We start from the raw sequence: 26433 nt of genomic DNA, 5'->3' as shown, positions 1-26433 counted from the left end.
AGCTTCTACTAATCAAATTACAGCAACCATATGGGAGAAATGGAAATACCAGATGAGCTGTTAGGGGCTTAGGACCCACCACCTCTACCCCACAGAGAAACTGGTAGAAAGACCTAAGGGCCCGTTTGGTTTTCTGGCTCAAGTGTAATTGCCTTGTAAATGAGTAATCATTATTTACCATTGGTAAATACCTGCATCTTTCCCAATGCTGACTTGACCAGTTACTTTTTAAGCACTTAAATCGAGGAATTTGTAAAATAAATATGGAGCCCACCATAATGTGTGTGGCTTATCCACACCGCCCATTCATTATGCCAAATGAATTTAAGGAATGAGCCCAAAAATTAGGCAAATCCAAAGGTCAAATGGACCACACCACACGAAATTATGAGAATTGAATGCCTACCATTAGAAACTTGTTGAGGCCCTTAGAAATTTTAGATCAGGCTTATATTTATATTTTTCACTTATCCATGTCCATGTGACCCTATGAACGGGTTAAATGGTGAATAAAGCTCAATATGGGCCCAGTAAAAGAATCAACTTTCAACGGTGGACAAATTAAGTCCATTGTTTCCTTTCATGTGGGCCAATTGAACATTAGATCTTCCTAATTTTTTCGGATCAAGCCTCAAAATATTCTAATAAAACATATGGACGACACGGATATATTATATACATTATGGTGGGGCCCACAGATTTAAGTCAACATTTTTGGACCGGTTTTCTAGGTGAAATTACTCACTCATTTCCAAGCAAGTGAAAAAATGTAATAATTACTTCTTTACAGCGATTTACCTGGATTATGGAAAACCAAACAGGCCCTAAAGGCCTTTTTATTCATTGAAGAAACATCGTTTCCATGAAAATGGCATTTCTGTGGTTTGTTTTGTAAATTTCTTCAAAATGTTGTTTCCATTTCCCCCTCAATTCTTGAAAATTGCTCCTATTTTGTTTCCTTGCCCGGACTTAAGAAACGTCAATTCAAGAAATTGAGGGACATGAGAGGAAAAATGACACCTCTTTTTATTAAGTGCCACACATGGTAGTCACATGTGATACCCCATCTTCTAAGTGCTCCACATGTGCCAACGTACAAAATGTGCAGCAAGTGCCACCATCCATCTTAAAGCGCCACACATTTGCACTGTGTCACATGTGTCATCGCCCATCTATTAGCAGCCCACGTTTCAATATGCCACTCACCCCAATGTGCCATGTGCAACATGTGCCGCCCTCATCCTCAAATGCCCTATAGCTACATTGCTACATGTGCTATTAAGCCACATGTGCTACATAGTTGTCGTCCATCTTTAAGTGCTTCACATGTGTGGCATCTTCCAATGTGTGAGGTATGCAACATGTGTCACTGACCACCTTCAAATGCCCCACGTGTGCAAACATCCATTCAAATGATCCACATGTGCCACAATCCATCTTAAAGAACCATATGCATGCCAATTTGCCACTTGCGGCATGTACAACCACCCATCTTCAAGTCTGTCAACACTCAACATGCCACATGCCCCAATGTGCCACATGTGCAACATGTGCCACCCTTATCTTTAAGCACTCCACTTATGTTATTGTGCCACATGTGCCACCATCCATCTTTAAGCGCTCCACATGTGCCACATGTGCTACCATCCATCTTCAAGCCTCCTACACGGGCCAATGTGTCACGTGTGACAATTTGACATGTTGAGATATAAGATTGTAAGTGCGTCTTTGTAATAAGAGGTATTTGAGAAGCTTATATGTAATTTCATTATAAGTTTTTTTATAGAAGTATGAGAAGAGGGCTGCCAGACCTAACTCTTCTTTCTCTTTTACGTTCTTCTTCTCTCTTCTCTTCCTCTCTCTTCTTCCTTTTCCATTTCCAATCTTCTAGTCCTAGCGCCTACCTACATATCGACTCCAAATGAAAATAGGCCAGAGCTTAAAGGTGACAAAAAAAATCACATAGAAACATTTTTTTTTTTTCAAATGGTAGCATGGATTGCAATGGAAATCCATGTCTATGCATGATTCTCATGCATTGAGATGGATTCGTAGCGAAAAAATTAACATTTAAGTGAAAACTTAGTAAAATCTTAAATTTTCCATTTTTATATTGAAAAATGTGTTTCCATTGTTAATTAGTGTGGAAGTTTTATATATCAATGAGTGTTGGCTGATCTATTGATTGGCTACAAATTTTATATATTTATTTATACTAATTTTTTCAACAACACATAGTTAGGCCCCTATAAAATAGAAACTTATTGTGTATAATTTGTTTTTTGTATTATTTTGATTCCTACATATGTAAACGTGTCTTTTAACATCTTTTGAAGTTTCACTGAAAATTTCTACCTTTTTCCCTTATGTTTCCCCAATGTTTCCCTCAGACAAAGATATTTTTCCAAGTATCGATAATACTATCAGCGATACTGGTACATGTTTTCGTATCCCTAGTCATCGATACATCATACATGTAATGATACTGATAGTTTGAACACTAGAGGTGTTTAGGTTCCTTGGTGGAGAAAAGTATGGCAAGAGAATGTTTTTAGAAGATTTTTTGTTATTTTTCAGCATTTATTAATGGGTTTTTTCTTCAAAATGGATAATGCCCAAAACCGTGGGCCGTTTCTAATCTCTGGCCCGTGCATTTTTGTGAGAGTTTTTTTAAAGGATTACTTCCACATGGGTTTGGTGCATTTGACTATTTGCTACCTCTAGAAACAAGAAAGTTTCTCTTCGATCAGATTTGAAAGAATTATGATGATATGAATGAGAATAGGGTGTTGTACAACCCTATTTTGATCAGATTCGGTGTTTTTTTTTAAAGTTAAAGTCTCTTGATTGTTTGGTGAACATTTTTTTGTACTAATCGTGAATATGTAAGGATTATTTTGTGGGAGGATGTCGACTTCCAGGCTCCAGCTTTGGCACCATAAGTCCATCTGTTTCTGGGCACTCATGTTCTATTCCTACAATAACTATCTATGAAGACAACCCTAGTAGGCCAATCACAACTGTGAAATTGGATGGCACAAATTTCCTTGAATATCTCAATCCTTAAAGATGTATATTAGCGATAGAAACTAGAGTATGTGAAAGGTCAAGTTAGAGAACCAGTTATAGACAATTCCTTGTACGGTAAGTAAGAACAAGAAAATTTGATGGTGATGTCTTGGCTTTCTTAATTCTATGCAACCTCAGATTAATAGAGGTTTCTTTCCTTGCATACGGCCAAAGAAATCTGGAATAGAGTTAACAAAAATTACACCCAAGTCCCAACAACAAAATATTGATCGTGTCTATCAGTTATGTCATGAGATTACTAGTATCCGTCAAAGGGAGAAAAGTTTGACGACATATTGCTCCACTCTATAGGGCCTGTGAGAAGAGTTAGATCACCATCGGTTATTACAATGGGATATTGATGCTAATAGGGAGAGATCAAAAACAGGTCGAACAAAACCAAATATTTGATTTATTTCTTTTTCACTAAATTGAGTTCTGAATATAAGTTGACATGTGCAGATTTTGGGGAGAGAAAAACTTCCATCACTGAACCAAGTTTATTCTTTAGTACAGAGTGAGGAAAACAGGAAGAAAGTCATGCAACCAATTCCTTCTAACAATGACCACTCAACTCTTGCAATCTCTTCTAGTCCCCCTGGGGGGGTGGAAAAGGACCCAATTGGAAGAATAGAACGCCTGATGATAAGGACCAGTTGAAATGTGACTATTGTGAAAAAACCGGTATACGTGGGAGACTTGTTGGGATCTCCATGGTTGACTAACAAAGTTCAACTGCACAGTCGCCTTCATCCAGTGGTCTTGTAGTTAGCTCTGCTTCTCATTTCTCAGGCACTACTTCCTTTACCATATCTGCACCTCCCTTTAGACAATCTTCATCAACTTTAGACAGCTTACCTTTTGTGGACTTGGAATGACTCCACAATCTTCTTTCAAAGTGGGAAGGTCCGTATACTTCTACTTCATTTACACAATCAAGTATACATGTGTCTACTGACCTTGTCGGTCATCCTTCATCCAATCCATCCTGGATCACTAGTTCAGGTGCATTTGATCACTTGACAGGTCCGTCATCCATTTTTTCTTCATATAATCTATCATCTAGAAGGAATAAAGTGAGAGTTGCTAATGGATCTCTATCTCCCATCTCAGTAAAGGGTGATATCAATCTCAATGATTGCTTATCTCTGTCCTCTATGCTTCATGTTCCAAATTTATCCACAATTTTATTGTCTGTTGGTAGTTTTACCAAAAGTTTGAATTGTTGTATAGCTTTCTTTTCCCCTCGCCGTATCTTCCAGGACTTGGTGATAAGGAAAATGATTGGGAGTGATCATAAAGCAGATGGTCTCTACCTTCTGGATGTCTTTGGTTCTCATTCAACATTTCACTTAAATAGTAGTCTTAGTAAAGATAATAATATTGCCCTGATTGAATTGTGCACAGTCATTTAGGATATGTCTTTTCGATCATTGAAGTTGTTATTTTCAAACTTATTAAGTTGGTTGCGAGTCACAATCTACAATGTGAAGTTTGTGAATCGTCTAAACATTGTAGATCAACCTTTCCAAGTTTAAATAGAAGTCTATTTCCATTTCATATTGTTCACTCAGATGTGCAGGGACCAGCTCCTGTTGTATCTATAGATGGCTATTGATATTTTATTTCTTTTCTGGATGACTTCTCTTGTTGTACTTTGTTATTTCTCATGAAGACTCGTGAAGAAGTACCACGTAATATTTATAAAAAAATAAAAAATCCATAAGATGATACTCACACAGTTTGAAAAGAATATCAAAACATGCCAGTCAGACAATGCATGCAAATACTTTGAAGGCATATTACGGGAGTACTTGGAAGAGGATGGGATGATACATTAAAGCTCTTGTTCGTACACCCTTAACAGAATAGTGTGCCCGAATGGAAAAATTGCCATCTTCTTGAAGTTGTCCAGAGTCTCTTGGCAGGAATGCACGTTCTAAAGCGTTTTTGGGGCAGATGCAGTCCTTACAACTGCCTATCTTATTAATCATATGCCATCTAGGGATCGAAGTTACAATCCCCATATCAGGTCCTCTGTCATGATCAGTTGACTTGATATTGTTCTACCTCATGTTTTTGGATGTGTCTGTTTCATTCATGTCTTGGGTCCAAACTAGACCAAATTACATCTAAAATCCATTTGAGGAGTATTTCTAGGTTATCCCACTACATAGAAGGGATAAAGTGTTTTGATCTTGTGTTTAGGAAACAGTTTGTCACAATGGATGTCACCTTTTTTTAATTAGTGCATTTCTTTACTCGTAATCCTGCCTCTCTTCAAGGAAGGCTTGGTGAGAGGGAAGAGAGGCATCTTCCTATAGTTTGTCCCCTTCCTTTCCCTATTCCTTGCAGTCAATTGACGGATGTCCTAGTTAATCTAGGACATCCTACTAATACTGATACTAATACAGTGAAGGAAGTGAGAGTATATTCAAGACCCCAGAAAAGGGTGACCACTAAGACACGTCCACTAATTCTGATTCCTTGGAACCAAGTTCTGTTTCTCCTTTGTCTATTCCTATTACTTCTGAGGATAGTCCTCCCATTGCTTTACGAAAAGGGAAGCACTGATGTACTCTATAATTTGTATTTAAGTTTGTCTCATATGCGGTCTTGTGCCCTTTCTATTATTCTTTTTTGCCTTTGGTTTCTTCAATGTCTTTGCCTTCCAGATTCCAAGAGGCGATTTCCAATCCAAAGTGGCTTGAGGCTATGATGGATGACATGAGGGCATTAACGAAAATTGGCACTTAGGAACTACTATACTTACCTGGAGGAAAGGAGCAAGTAGGTTGCAAATGGGTATTCACAGTGAAACACAAGGCAGATGGGTCTATTGAAAGGTATAAAGCTATACTTGTTGCTAAAGGGTACACTAAGACATATGGAATTGACTACAAGAAACATTTGCGCCTATAGCCAAGATGAATTCCATGATGGTCTTGTTGTCCCTTGCAAGGCCGTTATATCAGCTAGATGTGAAGAATGCGTTTCTCCATGGAGACTTGAAGGAGGAAGTGTATATGGCTCCTCCACCTAGTTTCAAGTTCCCCAACAGTGAAGAAAAGGTTTTCGATTAAAGAAGTCTATTTATAGACTCAAACAACCTCCCCAGGGTTGGTTCGAGAGGTTCAATCAGCTAGTTAAGAGGATTGGTTATTCTTAAAGTCATGCCAATCATACTCTCTTTGTAAAGTGACGAGGACAATTGACGATGACTTTAATTCTTTACATGGATGATGTTGTGGTGACAGGAAATGATTCCCGGAAGATTAAAGGCTTGAAGGATTTTTTTACAAAAAAAAAAATAATAAATTGAGATAAGGATCTAGAAAATTTGAAGTATTTTTTAGGTATAAAGGTGGCTCAATCAAACAAGGGTATATTTATCTTAGAGAGAAAGTACACCTTAGACTTATTAAAGGACACAAGCAAGCTAGGTTCTCGACCTACAGACTCTCCTATTGATCCTAATCATAAGCAAAGCCGAAGTGATGGGGAGTTGTTACCTAATAAAGAGATGTATAAGAAATTGATTGACTGATTACTATATCTATTTCTCACACGTCCTGATATATCATGCAATAAGTATGTGAGTCGGTTTATGCAGGCACCACAAGTTCCTCACTTGGAGGTTGTTGAAAGAACCTCAAGGAATTTGAAGACGTTCTCCTATTTGCAAATCATGGTCATCTCCACATAAAACCCTATACAAATGTAGATTGGATCGGTGATGTAGTTAGTTGAAGGTTGATTATTGGATATTGTACTCTTGTGGGAGGAAACTTGGTTACGTGGTGGTTACGTGGAGAAGCAAGAAACAAATTGTAGTGGCTAAGTCTAGCATAAAAGTGAAGTATAGGTTATGGCTCATGGTGTAGCAAAGTTAGCATGGGTGAAAATTTTGTTACGTGAATTGTGAATCATGGCAAATTCTCCTATGAAGTTGTCTTAAGATAATAAGACAACCATCAACATTGCATAAAATCTAGTTCAACATGACCATAACAAGCACATTAAAGTTGAATGAACCCTACAAAGCATGCAGAGTTGAAGAAGCAGGTAGATGGGCTCCTTAGGAAGCGTTTCATTCAAGAGAGTTTAAGTCCATGTGTCGTGACAGCGCTTCTTACGCCTAAGAAAGACGGCACGCAGCGCATGTGTGTGGACAATAGAGTCATCCATAAAATCACGGTCAAGTACCGGTTTCCCATACCGCGTCTTGATGATATGGTAGACATGATGGCGGTGTCACCATCAAATCCATGCCCTACCCATTGGCCTAGCACAAAAAAGATTAAATCCTTGTTCCCATAGTGGATGTTCCCTACTTCATCCTTTCAAGGACAACGTCCCACAATCTCTTCGCAAGCTTACACACACATAGAAGGGAGAGATAACCTTCTTTACAACAAAAACTGTATCCATGTTGATGAGGACATAACATCACATACACCTTTGCGTACGTATCAGAGGAGGAGGCGGGCAGCAGCGATTTCTCTGTGGCTAGGCAAGTACCCATCTTCATGTTGAAGACCCCATGTGCATGTGTGAGCATCTGAAAGACCCCACACTGGGAATATGCACATTGGTTGCTTTAGGGAGTGATTTGGACCGTTGGATTTGAGGGACGTGATGATCGGGCCATTGGATCGCATGGATTACATGATCGGGCCGTTGATCGTGAACCATTCTCGTCATCATAGGACATAATTATGTTTTAGGATTTAGTTTATGATTGATTTAGAGTTATTTTGGTCAAAAGTCATTAAACAGGGCTTAATTCATAATTTTAGAAAAGTCTTGAGGCTATATAAATAGGAGGGGCGTGTGACCTCCTCACTGCTTGCTTTTGTAATTTTTTTAAAAAAAATTATAAAAATAAATAAATAAATAAACAAGAAAAAGAGCTCTCTTGTTTTCTCCTTGATCTCCATGTGATGTGAGGATGTCTTCCATGTGACTTAGAAGGTCTTCATCAACGGAAGTGCAAGGCTTCCTTCTATCCCCGCATTCACATCTCTTCATCAACGATCGAGGTATTTCTTCAATTTTCTTCTTTTCTTCTTCCCCTTTTATCCAAATCCATCGACAACCTTCCGATTCACATCCTTTATACATTTCTCGACAAATAGAACTATAAAAATCCAAAACCCAACCCTACCTAGCCCACACGTGTGAACCCATAGGGCTGGCCGTATGGTTCCACCCTTGACCCTTTGACCTTCCATTACACATACAATAAAACCCTATCTTCTCGTGTCCAAATCCTAAACATAAAAATCCAAAATCTTCCAATTTTCCCAAATTACCAAACCCTAGATCTTCAAAACCTTCAATTAAACCTAAATCCCTACATTCCCTACATCCAAAACCCTAATTCACTTATCCTAATACCTCAACCCTTTAACCCATTTACCCAATTTACCCCATTAACCATAATTTCAAGTTTTCCCCAAATTTCCTAAACCCTAATCTCACCCTAGGTAGTATTAAACCTTCCTCTTTAAAATAGGCTTAACCCTATGCTATTTGGATGTTTCTACATCCATTAGATCCTAGTTTCCCATATTTAATGGTCTTGCAGGATAATGTTAGGCAACCTAGTCTTAAACTACACATGATCTCCTTTTAGAATTATGGTATTTGTGATGATGGTAACAAGCTTTGTGAATTTTCATTAATTAATTTGATTTTGCTGATTGATCTCTTACATTATTTGAATTCATGTAGTGGTCCTACATCACATCTCCTTCACCCCTTCCGCACTCATACAAATCCTCAAAACATTCTTTTCTGGATAATGTATTTATGCTCCAAACCAGCCTCAAAGCATCTAATTATCTTCCTCAAATTAGACACCAATAAGGTAGGGAATCAGGCAATGGGTCAGGCATCCCGACAAGCCTAACCCTACTTTGGTCCAAGTTTGGGCCTCACATGCATGGCCTAATCAGTTTTTGGGCCGAGCTTGGGCTCTAGCCATTTTACCCTAACTAAGCTCGGCCCAACCTGCCTTCATATGTACATATGTTATATCCTACAAATATGCCATTCCTGTCCTCGGTTAGGCACATGCATCTTGAATAGAGACTGTTGGTTTCATTCCTCTAAAATGTCTTTCTTCATGCATGCGTGGCCCATTTGATCAATGAACAGATTAGGAAAAAATCAAGTGGGAAATAGAGATTTTATCAATTTTCAGGCTGAGCCCAGTCCCAACAATTTTTTTTTCTGGGGCTCAGGGTTGGGCCTGCTGTGCTAGGCCCATGCCAGCTCATGCCTTCAGTCTTTAAATGTCAAACCAGCCTCAATTGCCTCATCTATCATCCAGTTGAATGCTTCAGCAACTACAATGAACAAGAATGGAGAGAGTAGATCCCCTTAATGAAAACCTTTTGAGCCCTAGAAAGAACCTATAGGAGTCCCATTTAATAAATTGAGTAACAAACAGAAAATACACATTCTTCCATCCATTTTCTCCATCTAACCCCAAACCCCATACACAAAACTAATAGAAAACCCAACTCATGATTAAATGCTTTCTCCATATCTAATTTATAAATTAGACCTAGTTTCCCTTCCCTATGATTGGATTACGACACTCGTGAGATACCAAAGCTCCACCCATGATCTACCTAACCAAAAGAAAAGCCCCTGAGAACAGGAAATAATCCCACCACAGACCTCCCCATCTATGTCTTCCTGCTAATATCTTTGCCAATATTTTATATGGGCTCCCGATTAGGCTGACAGCTCTCAACTCCTATCAAATTTTCATATATCTTTCTACAATATGAGGGTGATTAAAGAGGCTCCGAAATCCTTTTATTGAATTAGAAACAAAATCTGTCACATCCTTCTTAACAACCTCCCAAAAAACATGAACACACAAAAAAAAGGCTCATGCAAAACTGTCCGGACTATCAGATCTCTCTCCAAGCTCGTTCCTCTTCTTCAAGGGGTCTTTTCACCAACTTCCTTCTTCCTCTAATATGTGATCAAATTGCATATTATCAAGCCTTGGCATTACCCACCCATCATCATATGCAAGATTAGAGTCATAATCAAGCATTGCCTCACCAATACTTAAGTTTCTCCTCCACCCTTCTCCCATCAACCACAAGGTTGTGGGTTATGTTCTCCCTCCTCAAATTGGATGCATTGTGAAATTATCCCCTTCCTTAAACCATAGTTCCCTTGATCTCTGTCTCCACATAATCTCCTTCTATTTAACTTTCCTTACATACTCCACCTTAAGAGTAACCCGTTTTCTCCTCTTCCAATAGCAAGACAAACTATTCTATAGAATCAAGCATTTGAATTTCCTAAAGGATAGCCGCCTTAGCATTTCCTGCTGCATTAAAGTGCTCCTTCTACTCCTTAATGAACCCTTTTTAACCTTCTCAATTTCATTTCCAACTTGAAGCAAGCCCAACCTTTAGGATTAATAAAATCCCACCATTCTTTCACTTTGTCGGTGAGCGGGAGCCTCTCTTCTAACAACATTAGCTCAAATTGGGAGGGCGTTGGCTCCACATCACTCCTCCTTAGTGCCCAACACGACCGAGCAATGATCCAAGACTAGGCCTCGCAACAAGCATGGGGTTGTTGAAGCCCGATTTTGAACTTTTCAGGCTAAGAATATTCAAAATATTGATTTTGCCTGGTCTAGGCATAGCCTATTACCGGCCCTATCCAAGACAATCTAAGGGATCCTGATGCAAGACAACTAGCCACTTGCTCTCAAAGCTCAAACTGATAGAGCATGGCGAATCAATCCATTTATCTCATAGCCCAAGCCCCACATCCCATGGGTTAGGACCTCGGCCGAACCCCCCTCATGAGCCCCACTTCACATGGGTTCTGCTTCACACAAGTCACCCACCTCACATGGACCGCCCACCCCGAGTGTGCCCCTGCATCCCACAGGCCACCCCACTTGAGCCCGGTGTGAAAATGCCCCTGCATTAAAACCATACATGAATATTTTGAAATGCAAAATCGGCTGGAGGTTATGTTCTTGTCAGAGCCACAACTTTGAGACTTGAGTATGTTCTCGTCCGATAGAGAATGGTGAATCAATCACTTTATCTCCTAGCCCAGGCCCTACATCCCATTGGTTAGGACCTCGGTCGAACCCCCATTGTGTGCCTCACTTCATATGGGTTCTGCTTCACACGAGCCACCCGCTTCTCACGGGTGGGGCCCGCCCCACACGAGCTGCCCACCCCAAGTACCCCTACATCCCATAGGCCACCCCACTCAAGCCCGATGTGAAAATGCCCCTGCATTAGATCCCATACTAGTTAATGCAAAAAAAAAAGAGTGTTTCCTAGTAAACTGGTACTAGGAATCTATTCAAACGTCAATGGATCTTCTTGACTTTTTGTTTAGGTGACAACTTCCCATCAAAAGATCGATCATCTAAAGAGTTAACCCAATATGAGAAAGCAACCATGATAACCCTCCCCCCACTTCTTCTTTCATGAGTGAAGCCAATGACATTAAAGTCCCCCCATATGAACCAAGGCAAATTCTATTTAACTCTGACTTTATTTAATTCTTCCTAAAAGTATGCATGAATATTCTGATTGCAAGGGCCATAGACCGCACCCAAAAGAAGTTTTCCCCTTTATAAGTGAAGGGAACGACATTGAAGTCCCCACTTATGAACCAATGCAAATTCCATTTAGCTCTGAATTTATTTAATTCTTCCTAGAAGTATGAATAAATATTTTGACCCTAAGGGCCATAGACCACCCAAAAGAAGCTTCCCACAATTTCCTAGAATAAAATCAAAACAGAAAATTTCCCAATCTCATTATCCACTTTCTAAATAATGTTTGACTTCCATCCCAAACCCTTTGAAGAGCCAATTGAGTCCAAAGCAATACAACTTGTATTCTCATTACCCTAAATTGATTGCAAAAGATATCTATTATTTGATGGCGATTTAGTCTTCTGAAATGCTACCACTTGAGCGCCTTTACTCAACACTCTTCTTTGGTGACCACAGGCTTGTCCAAACAACCTAGACCTAACACATTCCACAAGAGGATCTTCATCACTTACTTCTTTTGATCCCCCTATCGCCCATATCCTCTCCCAAACTCTTTGAGCCTTCTATTGTATATTTTCAAACCAGACAAGGGAGGAGTTGCTTGTCTCTTTCTTCCTCATGTCTAAACAGAGGACAAATTGCCTACACCATCATCGAACGAAATGCAAATCTCGTTGCCGACCAGGACCCTAGAATCAAGCATTTGCGTCTCATTGTCGCTCATCCCCACCAATTACTTCATTGCACATTCGAATCAAGATGAAAGCACTTCCTCTTCCGTTGTATCAGCCCACGTCAAAGTAGAAGGTCTAGCAGCATTCCTCCCCAACACACTATCCATACCAACAAGGCTATTTGAGGGCCCGGAATACTGGAAATCATGAGACATTGCTTCTTGGATTACACTTAAATTGATCGCCCACCCTACTTGCTTCAGCCTCCATGTCAGATGTCAAGCCAACCAATCGAGACAACATATTTCAACAGTTCACGCTCCCTAGAACATGGGATCAAAAGAGCCTCCAACCAAAGACTTGCTGACAAGAAGCTGAAGGGTGACTGGCCTAACTTCGATTCTTAGACTTAATCACACACATGTTTACCATCACTTCCAAAACTGGAAATAAGGAACCAACAAAAAGTAAGATATTGTCATTATTTTTCTCATAACAATTCTCAACTCTAGCTAAACCTTGATAGTAGGGACAAGGGAATGATGATCACAATGGTTATGATGATAATTACTTGAATTACTAATCTGTGCATTCGATAAGCTTAAGCAAAAACTGAGACATTTTGGGTTTTGCATAGACTATGACCTTTTTCATAAGAATGGCTTACAAAAGAAGGGGAACAAAGATACACAATAAATAAATAAAGAAAACCAAGAAAGCAGACCGGCATTTCCAATCGAATGCCATACTGCAAATTTTGGTCACCACTAGCCAATTACAGGGTCACCACTTCCAAAAGAAGATGACTCTAATGATGACCTCGAATTAGAGATTCTTGGGAAGGATAGTGGTTGTGGGAAAGGAAGATGTTAGGCACCCTTCCTAGAATGGAATTTTTTGTAAGGTGCAATTTTGATTTGCTCAAAAACAAAAAATAAAAAAGGACGATCTGGAGGTTTAGATATGGAATTGGGGGGGGGGGGGGGGGGGAGAGAGAGAGAGAGAGAGAGAGAGGAGTAATATGTAATGAGTTTGGCTATCGGAATCTCATCGTCATACATGAATTAGGTTGTCGGAACCTTCGCATCTTAAATTTGATTAACAAGGGCCTCACAAAACAAGAGAATTCCAATCCCTTAACACATTAAGACCAGAAACCCCTTAAAATCACCCCACCCAAGAGAGTCTAACCTTGCTTGATAGATCTTCATGAATTAGGTTAGGATTGGACAAAGCAAGAGATCCAGGAAACCCCTTCCTTCCCGAAGTTCACTAAAGCCAATTTATGCAACCAAAGACCGCCAAGCAACAGTCGGACAAGTAGGTAATGTTGGGGTGAACCCAAAAAGTTGGTTAGAACCAAATCTAAGTGTTGGCTAGGTAAGCATCCTGTAGTAAGAGGAGTAGTTATGAAGCCCGTAGACCATCCCCATGAGGATGGTGAAGGGAGAGCACAGATTGGTGGGAAGGAAAAAAAAAAAACACACACAACCCCTTGGGGTTATCCTATGCTTGGAAGTAGGAAAATGAATAAATGTAGTAATAGTTTGATTCTTTGTCGTCGTAAATAGGAATATTGAAAATCCAATAGGTTTCTTTGTTTGTACAAAGAAGAGAGAGAGAGAGAGAGAGAGAGAGAGAGAGAGAGAGTAATCGGTTATGATGCGTTCACCAAATTAAAAAAAAAAAAAAAAATTTGTAGCTAATCATTTATTGGGAAATTTTGGGGTCGAGTGCTACTACATAACTTTTTAGTAGGGAGAAAGTCACAAGTTCTCAAACCTTAGGGCCATTCCTATGTAGTTCCCTCCTCACAGTACACATGGCAAACATCTCCAGCATTCATGAGTGTTATTCTAGTGGGCCATCATATGCATAAGACATAAGCCATCTGATCAGCGGCCTGCAAAAGTAACAACGAGAGCAGTAGTCCACATTCAATAGCAAAACTAACAAAATCTAGAAAGTTTAGAGTTGCCTCTTTTTGACATTTTCGGCCTATAGCCCATCCACAAGTTGGCTCGCCTGATCAGCAGCCATGTTTGCCAAATGTGCTGTGAGGAGGGAACTGCACAAAACTTTTATGCAACTACCTGCATATTAGCATTCCTCTTTATAACTTTATCCAACATAATTATCAAAAGAAACACTCTATTAAGGGTAGAATTTTCTAAACACCTGTAGAAAATGCCAAACTGCCATCTCCTTCCACCAAAGCTTGACTGAATAATTAACAAAATTTCCCCACCTCCATGCCATCCTATCTACACGAGGATAGCTGACAACAAGCAACTCTCTCATCCACATGCACATTTTTCCCAATGAGGGGCCTCATCCAATCTCTGCCAACCCTCCCTCTCAAAAAAATCTCTCAAGACAAACCCATCATATCCCTACCTTACCATTTAATCCCTTCACTAAATATTTAGGGCCCATTTGGTAGATGCCTGAAAATGAGTTCATTGCTTTTTAGTTTATCATAATTATGTATCAGAGACCATGATCTCTAATACATAAAGAGTTCATGTTAGCACTAATTATGTATTAGAGATAAAGATCTCTAATACATAATTATTGTTAACCAAAATGAGATCAACTCATTTTTAGGTGTCTACCAAAAAGGGCCATAACTTTTTATATCAAATTCTTCAAGTATTCAATTACAGACAGCAGAATTCCTCTATGCCTAGCAACACTCCAATCTCTCATCCTGTTCCCAAAGCTACTATACTTAGCTTTTGCACTCTCCTCAAATGCCCCTTCCCAATCGCTCAGCCCCATTTCTATAACCACTTACCAAAGGGTGTATCAAGGAAAACTAAAGGAATGCAGCATTTTCTTGTTCATGGTTTCTAAAAAAATCAGTAGCTCCAACAATGCAATCTAATCTGCCCTCCCACTGGCTTTCCAATAAAGGATTCTTCATTGAAGAAATTTGATATGACAACCATCTTTCTCATAATGTATCGTGGACAAGGTGGAAATTGGAATCATTTGCCCCACCCCCTTTCTCCTTCCTTTGCAACATTCCTTCACATGCTTCTTGCCTTCTCCCTTCTCCCCAATCTCCTCAACAGCTCTCTAATTTAATCGGGCATGATTGCCCAACAACTTGTGCGTTCCTTCCACTTTTTTTTTTAATGCGTTCCTTCCACTTGGAATCCAGCCAAATCTTCTGTTTGAAACCCTTCACATTCACCCCAACAGAAAAATGGGGACATTTTAATGCACCCTTATCCTTGCATACCACATAAGCTCCAAAGACACCCATCACAATTCACAAGGAGCCATGGGTCTCATAAACTTCCCTTGAACAAACATTTTGGATTAGAATCCCAACACCATAATGACTTATGAGAAATAGTGAAATCCCAATAGCAAAAAAGACGTTATGAATCAAAGTGTTATATACTTTGGATGGCAGCTTCCTTGATATCTTAAAAAAATAAAAAAATAAAAAATCCATATTGACCAACAAACCCATTATCCCGAGAGAGCACCAACCCAGTCGAGCCATTCCCTTGAACAAGAAATCAAAGCCTTCCCTTTAACATAAGCTACCGTGACAAAGATCCACCAAATGGAATTTTGCCTTCTTCACCACCATGGCCCTGCACAAAGGAAAGAAAGACATCCTATTATCCCAAGAGGTTGCCCTCCTAAACTTCTTCTCAGAAACCATATTCACTTAGGACAACCACATCAAACACCAAAGGCTTGATGATCTTCCTTTAACGACTACTTATTAATAATGGAATTGGGATGGGGAAATAGGCACCTGACATATGCTAACACTTTCCATAAACCACCTTCCAAAAAACAAAAACTCTGCAGCCAGACTGATACCACATGCAAAAAATGTCCTTGACCAAAGAATCATTCTTTTTCCATCCTCTTCAATTAAATCGCCCAACCAGAACCACCCCCAAACACCCCACCTGCCACTCACTACCACCCCCATGGACAACATGTCCTCATGGAATTTAACCCACACTTTGCTGTCCACACAGGTTTTCAAACTTAGACAAGACTCACTTCACATCGTTTGATCTCGTCAGTTGTTCCATGACATACGAAAACCTTGCATATAATGTCATGACAGAGCAGTTATCATTTTTGTAACTTGTATATGATTTTGCTAACACTATCATGACTGCAAAAAAATAAAGCTAAGCAATAAGGCTGTGTATACATCTTGAAAGTTAGCATGGATGGCACACATATGTGGGTAACCTTCATTTCCCAGGAAGCTAAATGGAAGGGATAATTTTCCCTTGGAAAATTAAAATGCAGAAGGAACATGAAGTTTGACAATTTTCTTACGATAGAGGAAAGTTGGGTAAATGATAACGAGAGAAGAATAATTGTCTGTGTGTGTGTGTGTGAGAGAGAGAGAGAGAGAAAGAAATAGAGAGAGAGAGAGAGAGAGCAATTGCATAAACAAAACAAAGTGCAAAAAGATGTGAACACCATGAAACAACCATGAAACAAAATTCCAAAGACTGATTTAGACAACCCAAACCACATTGTTTTTTGTAAAGATTTGCTTAAGTCATTTCTTTCATGTATTAAGCTTCCTTGTCTCTTCCAACCAACAATAGGAGGATAGATGAAACTAAGGGTGTTAAGGGGTTGAGCCAACCTATCAGGCCTTTGGGCACAGGCAGGGTTCATATCTAAACTCCTAGGCCTGTTGGGTTGGATCTAAACATTCAAGCCAGATTACTAATCAGACCAGGCTCAAGGTTATGCTTGTTGGTATGTCAAATCAGATCAACCTAAGATGGACCAAGTCACCATAATAATAATGCATATCAGCTGTCCGTGTGTGTGTGCGTGTGTGCACATAAATGTACGTGTACAAATGCTTAATGGGCTGGGCTCGGGCTTGAAAAAAATTAACATGTCAGGCTCACATTTTAGATTCAGGTCAGGCTTGGGCTTCCTTGATCCAGCCCAAGCCCGACCTGTTTGCATCCTTCAGATGAAATGGGAAGCATGGGAAAGTTTTCCAACCCTCCTATCATTTGGCCAAGAAGATGGAGGAAGGGCCCTAGGATGCTACATGGAAACTTGATCAAAATAGATGTAGTATTGGAGTGTCTTGGAGAAGAAGTTAACTTGTGATCCAACCCTCCGTAAGATAAATCCAAAAAACAAAGCTGTCGAAATGGTGGAATCCCTCAGGTTACATGGTGTTTTTTAATTGAAGTGAGGAGAAGAAGACATCCTAAAAGCATGAGCCTCAAGAGTATGTGGCTCTGACCAAATAAGATGGAAACTAAAGGAAGTAATCTGAGTGTGCTGCTAGAGTCATAGATAACATGTGCCCCGAAACAATCCATCGGTGTTGAGTATAGTTGCAGGAAGCACTGAAGCGCCGTCTTCGTCATCTAAGCCTTATCCCAATTAATTGGGGTCCGCTACATGAATCCTGTTATCGGAGTAAGAGAGTAGAAAACTCCTAGAGGTGCAATGTACTAGACTATTACATAGGTTGATTACAATCAAGCGCTATCTAATAGTGTTGATTACAGTCAACAAGTTGATTATACTCAACGAGTTGGAAGCATCTATTTCAAAAAGTAAATTAGTATGAATAGCTTGGAAGCAGAAGTGGGAGCGAGAGTCCGAAGCACAATTCAAAGTGGGAGTGGCACCTACTTGGAAGGATCCTGCAACTAAGAATTGTTGAAAAGAAATGAAAATGAAAATAATATTTGCATGTCTATATGTCAATTGTGCAAGAACTACAAGATCTCAATGCGACAAGCACGAGTGAGCCAACGCACTGAATTACAGGTAACTCTAGAAAGAGTAACTACTAAGTAGTAAAATACTCTGGAAGTAAAACTTACCTCTAGTATCCCTTTGAGTTTGCTTAGTGCCTAATGCATTCTTATGCAATCCAATGCCAATGTTTATCCCCTACTTCCAGGAAATAACAAGGACTGAAAGGAACAAAGAAGGAAGAAAACCAAATCTGAATTTGAAGGTATCATGAGGAAGAATATGATGGGAGCTTTGCTAATAGAGATGCAAAATTCAATAATGACTGAACTTTTTTCTTTCAAGTATCATGATTCTTGCATATGAATTGCCGGTAAATTGTAATATCCCAAGGATCTATGTATTCACAGTTCAAATGATAAGACATCATCTATCACAATACGAGGACTACCCCATCCTCCAAATCTCTTTGACTTGCGCTCTAGTACCCCCGGAAAATAACCCATGGCCAAGTTGACTACTCTATCCATGGCCCTTTGGAAAGTAAGCATCCTATCCTTTCTAAAATATCACAAAATGTCCTGTTGTTGTGTTCTTACATATCAACCACAATACACCATGCATGACAAGACACCACAAGGTATTTCTCCATTTCCACATACACATTCCATACCGCACCTGGAACAAGGCTCCAATCGCCTTTGGCATCACCCATACAATCCCAAACAAATCAAAAAACCTCCATTAAATAGCCTCTTGATAAGTCATTGTGCACGAATAAATGTTCAACCGACTCCTCATTCCAAAAGCATTGAATGCAGACATTAGTACTAATGACGATCCTTTTGCTTCTCTAAGATTTTTATCTACATTACAAAAATAAGTAAGTAAAAGCACAGACTTTTTTATTCTTAATTTTGAACGGGACCATTGAAGATCAACAAAAGCTAACATATTTCATAAGGAAATAGATAGAAGTAGTATAAATCAAACAGGTATTTAACAATATCGGATGTCTTCATTAAATAAATAAATAATAATAATAAATAAATAAATAAATCAGCATGAAACAATGTAAACCAAAAGGAAATGAACATTAGTGGGAAATCAAAGAAACCCAAGTCCTAAAATTAAAAATAAAAAGAACAACAAATAAAAATATAAGGAAAACCCATTTTCCAGCTTTCTGCTAAAATAACCAAACAAAAGGCGCATTGGGCATCCAAAGAAATGATTTTTTTTTTGACAAAAAAGAAATAGAAAAAAAAAACAAAAAAAAGCCAATACCATCATAGATAAACAGAATTAAACACATAAAAACTGAAAGACTGACAGTATACTCCAGCAAGAGAGTGAGAGAATGAGAGAGAGAGCAAAATCAACTAGCTCACAAAATAAAAACCAATATTTCTTGATAAAACAATATCGAAACGAGAACGCGGGGAATCCGAAGATGAACAAAGAAATTGAGAAGTGAAAAAATAATAATAATAATAAGAACCCAAATAGAAAATCCAACAAAACAAAAAGAAAAAAAAAAACATTTCTACAGTACAGGAACGGCTAAAAATACATAAATAAAATAAAATATTGTGCCCAAAAAATCCAGAGAAAAAAAAAAAAAAAAAAACCAACTTCATAAAATTCCATTTTTTCAAATCAAAGATAAAAAACTTAAAAAAAAAAAAGATATAACATGATTTATTAATGAAAGATAAAAGCAATAAAATAAACAAATAAAGGAGATTAGATAAAGCTCATACCAGAAAAGCCATTGCCATTCGACATTATATTGATAAATAACAAGAGAAAATCCAAGATGGTCTTTTCGTAATTTAGAATAAAACTAAGCCCAATTACTCTTTTTATCTTCCGGAGATGAAATTCGGAGTTTCGGGACTTAGAAATTTCAGGCGGTTTTTTTCTTCTGATATAATAACTGAAGAGAAAACTAGCTACAGAGAGAATCGTATTTTCTCTCAGGAAAGTTTGCTAATATGCGCCTCAGAGTGCAGAGCGCACTACCAAAATGATAGTTTCCGCTTCTACCCTTTGGATGATTTGACGATGCTGTGCTTGATAATTTTCAGTATAGACGCGTGTGGCTGGGACGTGGATTACAAACTGACACTGTGATCTTTGGGGCCAACATGATTTATTTGTTTTATCCACTCCGTTCATCCATTTTGGATTATTATTTCATGTTATTTTAAAAATATATAGATATGTTAAAATCTCAGGTGGACCACACCATAGAAAAATGTTGGTGATTGAACGTCCATCGTTAAAAAATTCCTAGGGCCCACTGTAATATTTATTTTACATCCAACCTTTTTATTAGGTCATAATGACCTGGATGGAGGGAAAACACAAATACCAGCTTGATCCAAAACTCTTGTTGTCCCCGGTAAGTTTTTAACGGTGGATGTTCAATCACCACTGTTTCTATTGTGTGGTTCAAGTGAGATTTTGATCTGCCTTTTTTTTTGGGATAATACAATGAAATGATCTTTAAAAGTATATTAACGGAGTGGATATAACAAATACATTGTAGTGGGACCCACATAACACCTTCCAGTGGCAAATTGCTACTGTCGGTATGCAATACGCGTCCGGTGGACTGGCGGTTGGAGTTATGGAATTTGGATATCATACACTGGCTTAGCATGGTGCATGATACTCCTGCATTAAACTCACATGTATTACTGTAGTCCAAACCATCGAGATTGTGGGTCCTGTTGTTGATGGGGCATACATTTATCGGATGATCCAGGCCTTTAGATCAGTAGCCATCCAATGGAAGACTTAAGGAGGACATGTTAGGGTTTCACTTATAATGAGTTTCCGTGTGTTGAAAGCATATTAAGGTCGGAATCTGATCTTAAAATGTGGTCCAATCATTCAAATGATGGGTCCGACTCTAAATAAGCATGATTTTTTTATAAGAATTCTGAATTTATATGTATTACGGGTCGTTTGGATACAAGGCAATTTTATTGTGGACAGGTAACAAGTGAGCGTATGGATTATACATTACTTGAGATAAGTTACTTAAGCTTCAAATAACTCATCATAGTTTCTACCAGAGCTGGGCACGGGATGACTCGACTCAGCAAATGGCTCGTTTAGACCTGACTCGACCCAAACCGAGTGGGTGAGTCGATCTGAATCGAGTAGACTTTGTCCAATCCGAACTCAGACCAATTCGAGTTCGGGTCATCTAATAACTTGACTTGACTCAAAATCTGACTTGGTATTGGCTCAACTCGATCGAAAACTGATTCGTATATACAATAAAAACAAAAAAAAAAGAAAAAGATTTGATGTTTCAAATCTAAGATGTCATGTTATAGCTGATGGAGAGGTTGCAATTTCAATAATTGCAACTAACTTTGGAACTGTGATTTAAACCTGCGGATACCCATTGCACCCAACTTGATTCGGTACCTATGACCAGGTCGGACTCAGTCCGAGTTAGTCTAGGCCGAACCTTGACTCAGTATCGAGTCGAGTCAAGTCCAAGTCAGGTTTATTTCATAATTAGGTCAAGTCAGATAAGCCCTAACTCAGTCCGACTCAACTCGATGCCCAATTATAGTTTTTACTTATTAAGGCAAGTGATTAAGTAATTTTAAAGTAAAATAAGTTACTTATAAATGATCTTAAACCAAACTTATTTATCTCAAATAAGTTAATATTTACTACTGTAAGTAGAAAAAGCAACTTATTAGTGGTATTTAAATGAGCTTATGGTGAGTGAGAAGGTTTTTTAGTGCTTACCATATTGAGCAAAGAGTCAAATGATAATTTTGTGAAAGTACATTCAAATGTATATACAAAATTGACAATTAGTTTGAAATAGTGTTTTGAGGTCAAATACCACTAAATTTAGCGGAGTACTTGATGCACCACATGCATATGTAAGGTGTTAGACATATAGTAAAAGGAATAAAATCATTATCTAATATAAAAGCTATTACTTTTTGTTTTTTTAATAGTGGCCTACTTAATGAGGTGATCAGCTTGATTTTTAGATAATGGCAATCACCATGGAAAGAGTCATTGTCTGCATTGCTCAGGTATCCTACACAAGTGATACCTAAAAAGCATTAGGTATCACTTGTGTAGGACACCTACCTGATACATGTGAGCATCGGCCAGCTTAGGGCCGTCCACTTGTCTGGTAAGGCCCACCCATGCCTGATTGTAGCACTTAACTGGCCAGCCTCGTGGGTTATAGGAGTTAGGTTCATGCGTGTGTATGGCCCACCATACTCCAGACTAGCACAGCATGATCACGAAAAGGGCACGGGACCCTCTGCCTCGTCACGTGATGGTACGAACTGTTCCGTCTGATTGGAGACGGACCGGAACCCTACATCACATCTGTTTCACACGGCGCTCAAAACATCCATGCTGTTTGGGCCCATCAGGCTGTCTACGTGAAATCCAACCCGTCCATCAGGTGAAATTCTAGATTATGGCCACTGGGGAGAAAAACCAGCAAGATATACGACACGTGGGGCACACCATAGGGAATGGCAGGGATGGGATGCCAACCGTAGGTTTGCCTGTGGAGGCACCATATAGCGTGTATCTCCAATCACATATCTCGCCACCTGATCGAAAACTCAGGTGGGCCACCAAGAGTGAATTTAGAGGTTTTAGGTGCAATTTGATATTGTTTCCATTTTTTGGACCAATGTAAGATTTTTTATGGGCTGATCTTTTGTACGTACGGTGGATTCGATGGCCATCACCTGATGGACGGAGTGGATTTCACACACACATCATGTTTGGCCCAGAGAGCTGTGCTGTAGGCTATTCATAAACTTTGCTGGCTGCAGTATAGAGATTAACCAACGGACGCAAAGTACCAGTATCCATCCGTTTTGGAAGCTACGCGGGGCCCACAGTGATGGTTGTGAACCCGTCCATCAGTTTATCAAGCTCAACAATTAGATAGGAATCGAAAAATCAGGCAATTCCAAGCCACACAAAACCGAGTGAAATGGACGATTGCCCTTCAAACCTTTATGGAGTTACCATGATATTTATATGCCATCCAGACCGTTCGCAAGGTTAAATATCGTCCCTTTTCAAGACTTTTGTTGCCCCTGAACAGTTTCCAACGGTTGGGATTAATGCCCGGTGTTTGGTGTGGCGTGGTCCACTTGAGTGTCGGATCTGCCTTGATTTTTGTACTCATGTTGTGTTGGATCTTTCTTGATTTATGCACTCCTGTTTTTTCCAAACTCCGGAAACCGTGGGTTTCAGAATGAAATACCATGGGCCTAAAAAATAGATAGATACAAGCCTCATGTGTACTACCAAACATATTAGTTTTGGATAAGCTGATATTCACGTCTTTGTTTCGACCAAGTCTATATACATGTGTGTGTGAGAATAACTTTGTGAAGATGTTGGACGGTGTGGTTCACATGAGTCTTGGATTTGCCTCATATTTTGGATAATATCCTACAATGATATGGAAAAATGGATGAACAGTGTGGATAAAACACATACATTTAGGTGGGCCATGAAGCCCCTCCTTATTCCTATTTTTGGTTGCAATTATTTTTACTTACAAGGTGCATTAATTGGGGAGATAAAAGTAATTATATTAAAGTAAGCCTTTCACATAAAGTTCATGGTTGGTAGGGTTGTACATGAGCAGAGCTAGCTCGATAGCTTGTTTGACTCGACTTGAAAAAGCTCGACTGGATTCAGATCGAAGCTGAGTTCGAACCGAGTCAAGTTGATTTTTGGAGCTCGAAACGAGTTTGATCTTACCCTAGCTTGACTCAACTCGACTCGAACATTGCTCAAACTCGACTTAATTCAGTTAAACTCGACTCGACTCAGTATAGATACCCTTAAAAAAAAAAAAAAAAAAAAAAAACCCCAAAGTCTCTCCCTCCTTACAAAGCTTTTGAATTTAGGACAATCAAGTGGCAACGTATTTATGGAGCATGTGCCCATGCATGCTCTGGCAAATGACATCGAGCTGGGGTGGAGGGTGATCAGCCAACACAGGAAGAGGCGGCTCTGCAAGGCTCTTGGACAACGGATTTCACTCCACTTAAAAGGTTTCTTCAGCATCAAGCTCCCTCCATCTCTTGTCGATGGAGTCCATGATGGAATCGAGATGGAGGCGGAGCTCATCGAATCGGAGGGTGAAGGTGAAGAGAGCGGAAGAGAGGCCGCAGAGATTGTTGACGGATTTGAGGCCGTCGTTGCAGGGCTCGCTTCTATCGCAAGGATGATGGCAGAAGAAGCTTGAATTGTAGGAGCAACGAAGGTAGCAAAAGAAGAGGCGTATAATGTAGGAAGGGCACCAGCAGAAGGAGAAGAACTCGGCTCGAACTCTTTTCGAACTCGGCCGAGCTGATCACAAGCTGTCATTCCGAGCTCGAAGGCCGAGCCAAGCTGAGCATGAGCTGAGACTCGAGCATTTCGAGTCAAGCACGAGCTAGGCAAAGCTCGGCTCAGCTCGTGTACACCTCTATTGGTTAGGAATGCAGTGGAGCAAATCATAATTTTTGTGAGAAATCCACTTATATATCTGTTTTGTAAGATTATTTTAGGACGTGACACTAAAAGAAGTATACTGTTGAAACTTCCTTTGGCCAACATTAATGTTTACATGCTATTCAAAACTTTGATGGCCCAGAGAATATTTCAACCGTGGACATTTAATTCTCGTGTTTTCAGCTTATTTGAGTATTATATTCAGCTCATATCTAGACACATATCCTAAAATGACCTTACGAAACGAATGAATATAAAAGATTTCTCACAAAAATACATTCGTGGATTCCACCTAAGTTCCTCTTACAGGAAATTGGCGCCCATCTTGTGTGGCTAGGAATGCAATGTACCACAGATATTGGTTCAGACGCACTAGCTAAAAGGCCTGTCCAGAATTCAACACCTTTCTTGTGGACGCGGTTTGCCAGCGACGCTGCCATTAGTCAGGTGGTCAGTGGCTGGTGCTATGTAAGGTCCACCATAATCTATTTTTTATCTACACTACTCATCCAATTTTATATGTTATTTTAATCATTTATATCATAAATGAGGCAGATGAAAATCTCAGGTGGACCACACCACGGGAAAACAATATTGATTGAACGTCTACTATTAAAAACCTCCTGGGCCCACTGTAATGTTTATCTGACCTGTAGATTAGGTCATACAAACCCGACGAAGGTAAAAAAACAAATATCAGCTTGATCCAAAACTTTTGTAGCCCCGAGAAGTTTTTAATGGTGAGAGTTCAATCAACAATGTGTGGCTCATTTGAGATTTTAAAATACCTCATTTTTAGGTTCATAACATAAAATTATATGAAAAAATGGATGGATGGCATGGATGAGACACACACATCATGTTGGGGTCCACAGAGCACCTACAACTAGCCATTTGCTAATGGCAGGGGAGTAGCCAATCCGTTTCCCTTTCTTGTGAGGACTATTGCATTATAGCCCATCTACACGGTGATTTCCTAGATGAACGGCCTGGATGATCACCCGGTGGCAGAGAATGGGCGGTCAGCACATATGGGGCCACATAAGTTGGAGGGACAAAACTGACCGTTCGTTGGGTGTGTTCGAAAATCGCTGGAGTCCTTTGGAAAAAAACTTTGATACTCTGGCAGAGTGGCATTGATGATACGCAGGACTTGGAAACTGCTGCTTAGGAATTCAAGTAAGTCAGATTGAACCGTCCAAACTATGTGTCTCACTTCAGATATACCGTGATCAAAAGATCATGCTTATTTGAATCTGTGACCGTTTGATTGGTGGTCATTTATTGGACGGTTAAAATGGAAAAGTATCCAATGATCCGATATCAATGTCCATAAATTAGAGGGGAGGATTGTTCAAGTAATCTGATCCCTTTTTGTACTGTGACTTTCAGTGACTAACTCGAGTTAATGAGTGCCACGTGTACACTTCTCAGTGCCTGCGCGTCGTACGATGCCAGCGTATTAAATAACTTACCTCTCTCCAGACGGACGGGAATCGTCCAACGCAGCCCTTAAAACACCCAAGCTCATATTTCTTAAATACAATCAACACCGTCCATCAAGTGATGAACTTTAGTTTTACTATTTATGTTAAATATAAGAATATAGACAGCTCTTTTGGGCCACACAAGTGGAAAAATATAAATTTTCTACTAAAACTTCTAATTTCATAATGTGTGGGCCTTATGAGTTCTTTTACGGTATGATTTTTGAATCTTAAATTACCCTGGATATTTTACACCTGATTAACGGGTTAGATGAAAGATCATAACCATGTTGGCCCCTGACACAAGCCTTTGGTTAGCGTCCCTTCCCCATTTTAATATATGGTTTGGCCCACGTGAGTTATGAATCTAGCTGAT

General features: G+C 39.4%; 1 protein-coding gene across 1 annotated transcript in view; it reads right to left on the bottom strand.

Moving 5' to 3' along the window:
• The window catches only part of LOC131218687 (double-stranded RNA-binding protein 8-like), a 37459-nt gene extending 17394 nt beyond the window's left edge, over positions 1-20065 (bottom strand). The window contains exon 1 of the mRNA XM_058213382.1: positions 19803-20065. Within this exon, the coding sequence (XP_058069365.1) occupies positions 19803-19827 (25 nt within the window). The 5' untranslated portion in view covers positions 19828-20065. The remainder of the gene's footprint in view (positions 1-19802) is intronic.
• Between the last annotated feature and the right edge of the window lie 6368 nt (positions 20066-26433).

The sequence above is a fragment of the Magnolia sinica genome, chromosome 11, assembly GCF_029962835.1.
Source record: "Magnolia sinica isolate HGM2019 chromosome 11, MsV1, whole genome shotgun sequence".
NCBI classification, from domain to species: Eukaryota; Viridiplantae; Streptophyta; class Magnoliopsida; order Magnoliales; family Magnoliaceae; genus Magnolia; species Magnolia sinica.
This window is presented reverse-complemented; position numbering and strand designations above follow the sequence as displayed.